Source organism: Neomonachus schauinslandi, chromosome 5 (assembly GCF_002201575.2).
Source record: "Neomonachus schauinslandi chromosome 5, ASM220157v2, whole genome shotgun sequence".
Classification (NCBI taxonomy): Eukaryota; Metazoa; Chordata; class Mammalia; order Carnivora; family Phocidae; genus Neomonachus; species Neomonachus schauinslandi.
Genome location: NC_058407.1, coordinates 11,512,068 through 11,521,919, shown reverse-complemented (window position 1 = coordinate 11,521,919; position 9,852 = coordinate 11,512,068). Strand labels below are relative to the sequence as shown.

The window sequence follows — 9,852 nt, the reverse complement described above, 5'->3', positions numbered from 1 at the left end:
TTCTTCACGAATGTGAGACCCTGGGCACAGGGCTCTGTGGAGGGGTCCCCTGCCCTACCCTGTGACCAGGCCTGGATTCAGGTGGTGGTGGCAAGGGTGAGGGGATCGAGGGAATCAAGAGCTGTGTAGTAGGAGGCAAGAGGAGGCTTGGTGACTGCTGGCCGGTGTGGTGTCACCTGTCATCACACCCCCCCGCCACAATACTGCTGTACTCCCCACCCCCCGAAAGGTGCCCTCCATTCAGGGAAGCATTTCCTCCTTGTCCTGCCCACATCCCAGACAAATCCTTTCCAAATGGAGGGTCCTGGAGCCAATGTCCTGTGTCCCCTAAGAGGTCGAACAGCCCTGCTTTCAGACGTGCTTAGCTGCTGGGCACGTGCTGCCCCGAGTCTGAATTGTGATGTGCGGGCTGTCATTCGGGTGTGGGGTGAGAAGCGCTGAAAGCCACCTCAGGCCAGTGGGCTGCAGTGGGTGGCACTGTTCCTGACCTGCCTGTCCTTGCAGGGCCCTGCTCTGGTTTCTGGGGAGACACTGCAGCTCCCCAGCCCGGCCCCTCCTCCTGCATGACACACGGGCCCGGCATACGGCCCCTCTTCATCTTCCCCCGCCCTCAGCTCCCACGTTGGGCCCACCTGCCCCTTTGGAGCACACCTGGTCGAGCCCCTGCCAGGGCGGTCTTTTGGAGCTTGCTGCTTTGACCGACTTCCTAGTTCTGGTCCCAAGTCCCCTCCTGAGCCTGAGTCAGCTGACTCTGCCTGGCTGTAGGGAGGTGGCTTGTCCATCCCTGCCCCTCAGCCTAAACCCAGATGGGGCTGCCTGCCCCGGCCTTACCCTCAGTGAGGGCCTTCCCTGATAGCCCTGCCCAAGACGACAGGGGAAGAGTCGGGAAGCACCGCTGGGTAAGGGGTCTGGAAACCTGACATGAGAGATGAGAACACGCACCAGTTCCCTCCCCAAGGCTGTCGTGGGAAAGAGCAGAAGGCATCCTGCAGGAATGCTGCCTTGTGTCCACCCAGCCTCCGTCCCCACTCCTGATTTCCGTTGGGACACCTCTCCCCAGCTGTCAGACCCTGAGCTTTCTGTGCGCCTGACCCCACCTGTCTTCACAGATGGGTGCCATCCGGAATGTGCCAATCAGGGCCCCCAGCCTTCGGGTCACGGGGACTGGTTCAGGGAGGGACGCAGGCTCTGGAGGTGACTGCCAGGGTTGGGGACCCTGGCTCCACTACTTACTGAGAGTGCAGTTTGGGGCAAACACAGAACTTCCCTGTGCCTATGTTTCTTCTTCTGTACAAAGGAGACAGTGATAGTCCTCACTCATGAGGTTGTGGTCCAGATGGAATCATGCAAAGGGTTCAGCACAAAGGAAGTGCACAATAAACATTAGTTACTGGTATTAATGGAACTGAATTTGGGGTCTTCTGATGGAGTGATTGAGAGAGAGAAGCTCTTTTTTTACTGACATTGAGCTGCTGGAGGAATCTTGCCATCATGAGGGAGAGCCTGATAATGAATCCAGCACAAAGGAACACAGTCAGAGATGGGGGAAGAAGGACTTAATTCTGATGATACCACTTGATCCAGCTGTTCCTGAAGACCTACCCCTGGACTATTCAGGCATAACCAAATCTTTGTTTTTTCTCCCTTTTTTGCTTAAGTTACTCTGTGTTTGGTTTCTCTTATTTGTAACAAAGAGTCTTCATGGGTTTACATCCATCCATCCATCCATCCACAAGTCCTAGCTGTGTGGGCTTACACACGTCACTTACCTCTCTAAGACTTAGTTTCTGCATCTGTAAAATGGGAGTTTCATCACCTACCTTATGGGTGGTTTCAAGAATTAATGGGCAACCCATGCAAAGTACCATTCTCAGGACCACAGGCAGAGGAGGGCTCCCATCCTATCTTTTCAGTCTGAATCCTACTCCATCCCTGCACAGGTGTGTCTGGAAAGCCAAGGCAGGTTCCTCGCCCCACCAGGCCCAGGGCCTCCCGAGCAGCAGAATCCGATTGGTACAGCCTTTATTATTTCTCCAGCATTTTTCAGAAGAATTATGTCATTTGAGGGCCACAGGGGACAGGGGGAGTAAAAAATAACATAAACACACTGAACAGAAATGCAGGAGGGCAGCAAGAGGGGCTGAGATTGGGTGGGAGAGGGGCAGAGGGGTGGAACACAGGGGCAGTCAGAGCCTCTTAGCTTTCGGCCACCAGAGAGGAGAATTCTGCAAAAGAAGACAGAGAGGTGAGTCAGAGGTGAACAGTGTGGGAGGACTGGCTATGGCCTGGCTGCTGGGCCCCACACGGGGCTTGCTGTTGGTTCTCCCATTGGCTGCAGACCTAGAGTGATGGAATGAGTGAGTGTGGGAATGAATGAGTGAGTGAATGAGAAACGGTGAGCCCACTATCTCTCCTTTTTGTTTTACTTTTTAAACATTTTAATTCCAATGTAGTGAACATACAGTGTTATATTCACTTTAGGTGTACAATATAGTGATTCCATGTACTACTTCCATATACTACTCAGTGCTCATCCAGATAAATGTTCTCTTAATGAGCCCGCCATCTCTTTTGCTTGATGACGTCATTGCCACCTGCAAATTCCTAATAATAACTACAGCGATCATAGCAGCAATCATCTGAATGTTTATCACATTCCAGCAGCTATCCTAAGGACTTGATATTCTAGATCTTGTCTGGTTCTGACAATGGTCCTATGATGTGCACATTATCATTATTCCCATTCTACAGATGAGGAAGCTGAGGCTCAGAGTCCAGCAATCTTTACAAGGTCACACAGCTAGTAACGAGCAAAGCCAGGGCTCAGACCCAGATCTGTCTGAGCCTCTTGGGACCCGAAACTCTTCCTCAGCTCCTTGTCTAGTTGTTCCCCAGCTTCCCACCAGGATCACCAGCAGAATCCTAGAAGACACAGATTGCCAGGCCCTCGCCCTAGGATTTCTGATTTAGGAGGCCTGGGCTAAGGGAGGAGTTCTTTTAGTTGTTCAAAGGTGATTCCGGCGAGCAACCTGGTTCAAGAGCCACTGTGTGCTCTTCCTCCTCAGGGGGCTGAGCAAGACTCTGGAGGAGACCTGAGCAGGTGACATCTCCATGCAGGTCAGACGGGTGAGGGTGTGCAGGTGCTCAGAATGAGCTGGGCCCTGTCTCACACAGCTTCTCATTGAATCCTGACCATCACTCAGGAAACTGGGAGCTAGTCCCATTTTACAGAAGGGGAAACTGAGCCCCAGAGAGGAGAAGTGACTTTTCAGAGCCCCCGGGGTCATAAGGGGCTCAGCTGGGCCTCAAGCCCTGGGGTCCTCGTCTCTCCACAGGGCTTGCCTTCAAGTCCATGGTGGGCTCACCGGCCCCTCCCGCCCCAGGAGCATTCACCTGCCCCACTTCGCTGAATATTAATTAATGTCAGAGATTGGTGTCAGCCCTAGGTGGAGATCCAGTGTCCCTCTGCTGAATCCAGCTCCACCTAAATGAACAAAGGGATGGCCCCAACCAGGTAAGCGGAGACAAGGGGAGCTGAAGATGATCCCTGCCCTGAGGGAGCTTCTGGCCTAGTCAGGGAAGAAACAGTACTTGGCAGGACAGGCTCCGTGCTACTGGCCTTTTGTCTGAATCTCAAGCATGCTGAGTACATTCCCACCTCAGGATCTTTGCACCTGCTGTCCTCTCTGCCTGATGTGTTCTCAGACTTCCCACAGCTACCTTCTTCTCACTTACTGGGTCCCAGCTCAGATGTCGCTCCTCCTGGGTCCTTCTCTGACCACTCTGGTGACAGTAGTGACCCTCCCCTACTGTGATCCTCTTTGCTGTCACCATTTTTATTCTATTCACAGCACTTACCACTCTCGAAATACTTTTGAGTATGGTCTTGCTTATTCATTATTTATCTTCCCCCCCGCCAACTGGGACAAGAACATCTCTCTCTGGAGAGAGCCCACTCCCCTTCTTTCCTGCCCCATCCCACCACCTGCCTCCAAGCGTGACACTGAGGGGCCACGTGTGTTTGTGACTGGATGGAAGGCCCAGAGACTTCACTGTCACAGGGAGAAGGGGTGCCCTCTATTTAAGGTGTCAGCAAAATTTCAGAGGGAAGGTGGCTTCTGATAGAGTCCTGTGAGAAGGTGCAGGATTCCCACAGGAGAAAGCAGATGGTGGGGAAGAGATCACAGGCAGTGGCTTTTCACGGGGCAGGCTCAGAAGGCAGGAAACAAGGGGGTGGATTTGGGAAGGACCCAGTAGCCATGCTGGGCTAGTGTCTTGCGTGATAGGGCGAGTGCTACGAGAGGCCTGCTCTGCTGCTTATGGGCTGTGTGGCCTCAGACAACGCCCCTGGCCTCTCTGAGCACTGCTTCTTGAGTCGGGAGATAGTCAGAAGTGAGATGCTGGTGCACAGGAGGTCCTCGGCTCCCCCCCCCCCCCCCCCCCAGCTCCTCTGTCCCTGTTCCCCGCATCCTCCCAATGGCGGGGTCCTTGCTGTGGCAGTCACAGGGGCTACTGCTCAGCAGCCAGGTCTTCTGAGACCTTTTTTGGAGTAAAGGGGGCCCAGGGAATGTCTGCCCTGTTGATTTTCTCTCCAGGAGACCAGAGAGGACAAGAAGGAGTTTGCCACCCTCTGCCACGATGCGTCTGAGATGCTGTGTCCCCAGCCTGCCAGAGAGTGTGGGGCCCCAGGTAAGTCCTCATTGCATCTAGAAGGGATTGAGAGTTAGGGGTCCAGGCCCCGCCTGGCGTGTTTGCTGGGAAATGCGCATCTCTGGGTGAGGGTCCAGGTGTCTGTCAGGGCCGTGAAGGGAGGGGCAGGACCAATTCCTTGGGAGAGACCAGTGAAAACGGAACGTGAAGTGGCCTCAGAAAGGCCGCCAAAAGGACCGGGGCTCCTTGAGGTGAGCACTGTCCTCCCCAGACTTGGTATGAAGCACATGTGTCCCCCCCACCCCCCAATCCCATGCGAGCTCTTAGTATTCATCCTGTGCTGCGGTCACATGAAATGTTAGCCCTGGGGGACACCGTGTGTGGGGTGCACAGAACCCGCCATGCTATTGTTGCAGTTCTTCTGTAAAGCGAGCGTTATTTCCAAATAAAAAAGCAAAAAAAAGTAAGATCAACCAAGCCAAACACAGGCTCCCACCATGGGAATAACGAGTGGGATCCCTGCCAGGTGGAGGGACACGTCCCTGGGCTCCTCCTCTTCCTGGGGTGTGAGCTGGGAAGTGGACAGCACCTTCTCTTGTCCCCAGGCTGTCCCCGAGGGCAGGAAAGGCAAGTGACCTGGATGTGGGGGCCTAGGTATCGACTCGAGGTGGGAGAGAGAGAGGGTCCTCCAGCTGGTCCTGAACACCCACGGGGCCACAGGCTGAGTGGTAATAGCGAGGGGCAGGGATGGAGCCCAAACACAAATACTCCAAAAACCCCTCCCAGGGGCCGGGGTCAAAGTGTCTGCTCCCTTAGCCAGGAGCTCCTGTGACCCTCCGGCACCTCTGTGAGGCAGGTGGTTCTTCTGAGATGTGTCCAATCAATACTGTCCATTTTTATAGAATTTAAGAATCCTTATTTGTTGAATGCCAAATACTGTCCATTTTTATAGAATTTAAGAATGCTTATTTGTTGAATGCCATTAAATTCTCACTACTCCTCCACGGGAGAGATGCTTTTGTCTGCATTTTACAGATGGGGAAACTGAGGCCCAAGAGTTAAGTAGCTTGCCCAAGATCACACAGCAGACGTGAGTCAAGCTCCTGCTTTTAGGCTCCCTTCTCTACCCCGGAGCTTTCCGACCTCCTTTGACCTAGGTGTAGAGGGACCCACGAGCCAGCTCAAATATCGCCACCCCCACGACTCTGTCATATTAGCCCTGTTTTATTTACTTCATGCTACTTAGCACTCTCTGAAATGAGCTTATTTATGGACTTACTTCTTTCTGTGGGTCTCCCCCTCCTAGAATGTAAACCCCAGGAGGGCAGGGAGCTCTGACTTGTCCACCGCTCTTCTAGCAATAGAATAGAACTTGGCAAACAGCAGGCGCTAATAAACAAATGCAAATGGGTGGATGGACAGACGGATGGATGGATGGATGGCTGGCTCATGAGTCTTCCATGGGGTTCAACAAATTCCAATATGCCTCATATAATTCTCACATTGGGTGGTCAGTGGGGTGATTCCCATTTTGTAGATGGAGAAACAGAGGCCTGGAGAGGTGAAGGGTCAGGTCATGCAGAAAACAAGAGGCAAAGAAAAGATTTGGCCAGTGGTCTCAGGCGCACCCCCTGCATGAGTGTGGAGAGGACATTCCTGATTGGGCCAGCATCCCAGATCGGGAGCAAGCAGGGACTCTCAACCCGCCATTTAATCTGGAAAACTGCCCAGGGCCGATGTATCCTGTCCTTGGGCACAGAGTTTGCTCTGTGCTGGGATAAAGGAGAAGCGAGTCTGTCTGCAAAAGCCATCTCACGGAGAGACTGTCAGGAGGGAAAGTTGGTCCTTACAGTTTCCTGACCTCCCTAACCCTCACCCTAGAAATCACGGGTCCTTGGGCTGCTCATTAGCAAAGAGCCAGTTTACCACCTTCACACTAGATGGCATTTGCTGCATGAAGGGGACCAGGGAATGCCAACCAAGAGATGCTCCCAGGGTGGAAGGTCAGGCATTTTGGAGCCTGACTGGGAGGTGCCTTGGACCCATGGGGTTTTCAAAAGCCTCTGGAAACAGACCCCTCTGCCCACCCGGGGATCTACTCTGAAGCAGCCCGGACGTCACAAAGGCCCCGTGCCCTGGCTTTTTGCAGAGAACGCTGCATTCTAATTTTATCCTCCCAGAAGCTGGAGCAGGGCATTTTGTAGACAAATTGAGGGCAGGGGTCACCTCTTCTGGACCTTTCGTGTGTGCCTCAGGGCAGAGCTCTTAGCAATCAGCCAATTAACAAACAGCCCTCTTAGCAAAAAAAAAAAAAAAAAAGTCTCCTCTAAAATGTTCAGGTTTCTCCTTAAAGAAAAACCAATGAGCAAACATACAAAGTCCTGCAAAGTCTAGGTCAACTGATTTGGTGGTAGGATGCTGGGATGGGGAACGGGGAGGTGGGAGGGGGTTCTGACCTTGGTTCTGCCTCCTGCTCACCCCTCCAGGTCTTGCTTTTCTCCTCTGTGCAATGTCAGGTCTAGAAGATGCCTTGCCAACTCTCCCACAGTGCTTGGAGCAAGGGCTCTGGGAGTCAGCTCCCAACTCCCATTTTTGCTTCCATGACCTTGGACTAGAGATACTTCACCTCACCATGCCTCAGTTTTCCCATCTGTAAAATGGAGCTCTCTGGCTCGTTCAGAGGAAGCCCCAATAAAGCTCTTGCGCCTGGCCTGATACATAGGCAGCACTCAGCATTTGGTAGCTCTTGTTATCAAGCTGCCTCTACAGCTCCAGCTACCCGAAACGAAGCCTGTGAAGTGCCCGGCCGCTGCCTGGCACAGAGCGAGTGAAGGCCTGGCAAACGGCACCATAACATTTACTATCTGGCATGGGGGTTGTTGTCCCCCACCATTTCCTGTCCCCCCGCCTGGCACCTGGAGTGGGGTCTGATTCTTGTTCCTTCGCTTCCTGGCTGGGTGGGCTTCGCTCCCCACTTTACTCTCGTTTGTAAAGGGGGCGTGATAATGTCTGCTTGCTCGGCTGTTGGGAAGGCCAAATGAGCAAATGCAGAAAGACGCCTGGTCTGTAAGTGTTAGTTTCCCCCGCCCTTGGAGCTCCTCTCCATCTGACATAGGTTGGAGCTTTGAAATGTCCACAAAAGTCCTGAGACAAAGACAGGGAGGATGTGAGCTGCAGAGGGCAGGGGAGGGTGGCCTAAAGAGCAGGCAGCTGACCTGCCCCAAGTTTCCAGCACCATCTATCCCATCGAGTTAGGATCCCACCTCCAGCGTGCCCATCTGTGGAAACTCAGCCTCTGACCCTCAGCTTCCACATCTGTCAAATGGGGATAGGACTCTGGTGAGGACCACAGGAGGTAACTGGATGAGAAGCGCCTGGCACAGGGGTGCCCGGCACACAGAGGGATCGCATCTAAATCAAGTTTCACTATGGAGATGCGAGGGACGGTGTTCCTTTGGAGGGACCCAGATTCCTGCCCTAGCTCTTGAAGGGGCCCCTGGGGTGCAGTGGAGAGGGTCAGAGGATGGGAGGGCTCAGTCCTCCCCTTCCTACAGGAAGCTGAAATTAGCCCAATTAGGTCTGTCCCAGTCCCAGTGCCGTGGGGATTGGACAAATTTAGAAGCTATTGACAGGTGAACCAGCACATGCTGACAGCCCCAAGTGAAACTGAGACAGACATTGAGTCAGCGCTTGGACACGTCTTCCCTTCTGTCTGTCGTGAGGACCAGGATGGAGGCAGTGGCCTCCTGGTTTATCACCTCGCCTCTAAATAGCTCCTGGGCTGGGTTTCTTATAAATTGGTATTGCAAACAGGGATCACTTTCCCACTCCAGAGAACAGGAGGCAGGGTTATTTGGCGTCAAGCCAGACGGCCACGAGGAGCGGCATAAACAGTCCTGGGGGCTCACTCTGTGCCAGGCGCTGCCCTGGGTGTCATCCCATTCCATCTGCGCTGATTCTCTTGTCCCCGTTTTACCAACAGGGAAACTGAGGCTGCAAGTCACTCAGCCACGAAGATTCTAACTCAGGCGTGGCTCACGTGGGGTGCCTCTTTCTCTCTTAGAGGCTGGGGTTCCAACTCACGCCCTGACCCACAGAAGCAGGAGAGGGATCGATGGAGAGGGTATGTCTTTCTGCCTTCCCCACTGCTCCTCCTCACAGGAGGGCAACTCCATAAGGAGTGCTGCTTCCTCTCTCTTTGCTCCATCATATCTAGCTCCGCACAAGGCCGGAGTTAGGGAGCGTCTGTCCACTCGCGAATGAAAGCCAGCATCTCGCTAAGCCCAGAAACCATTTATAACCCAAATGTCTCCATGAAGCCCCATGGAGGGGGTGGCGGAGTCAGGAGACACGGGTTCCCTTCCACCAAGGATTTCCGTGTGACTCTGGCACAGAGCCCACAGGGCCTCAGTTGCCACAGTTCTCAGTGGGGATCACAGACTCTGTCCCCCCGACCTTATGGGGCCCGTGTGAAGACGCAGGGAGATGGGACAAAACGCCGTACACCTTAGGGCTCTGCCACCAGGACCGCGGCTGGCCTTGATGTGCTCATCCTGCCTTCCCCGGAAACCAAATCCCATAGGGGCTGGAGGGCTGGATGACCTCTCCTGCGGTCCCTGTCACTGTCCTCCCATCTTCGACCCCATTTCCCTTCCTTCCAAGCCTGGTATTCCACAAGGGTTTTGAGGCGGCTTCCGAGAGAAAGCACACATATCAAGTAGGAGGAAAGGAATCATTTCCAGAACACTCATTTCATGCAAGCAACAACCCTTTGAGGTGGGCATTTTTGTTCCCACTTTGGGATGAGGAGGTGTTGCCCAGGGAGAGAAAGGGGCTTGGCTGTCCACACCACCGCATTCTGTGGGTTGGGTTTTCAGCCTGACTTCAGGTGTTTGGGCCCAAGGGCTTACTCCCTCACTCCCACCCGCCTACCATGTTAAATGGGCTGCTTAAGGATAAAAGAGAACAGATTTCACCAGAAGGAAGCAGAAAAGGCAAATGCCTCGAGGCACGTGATTGGAGCAGACCACAGTGGTTCAGCGATAATTATGACTAAATTTTTTAGCATCAGAAGCAAAAAAGCAAACCACAGGCTCTTGGGCTGGAATAGGCTGGAAGCCTTGGAAACAGGACCCATCACTGGAATCAGGTTTCAGGGAACCCATAACAAGGATCTTCTCTGTGTGTGTGTGTGTGTGTGTG

At 53.5% G+C, this 9,852-nt stretch overlaps 1 protein-coding gene across 1 annotated transcript in view; it reads right to left on the bottom strand.

The window, feature by feature from the left end:
• Positions 1-2,114: 2,114 nt before the first annotated feature.
• The window catches only part of PVALB (parvalbumin), a 17,061-nt gene continuing 9,323 nt past the window's right edge, over positions 2,115-9,852 (bottom strand). The window contains exon 4 of the mRNA XM_021687626.1: positions 2,115-2,225. Coding sequence (XP_021543301.1) covers positions 2,197-2,225 — 29 coding nt within the window. The 3' untranslated portion in view covers positions 2,115-2,196. The remainder of the gene's footprint in view (positions 2,226-9,852) is intronic.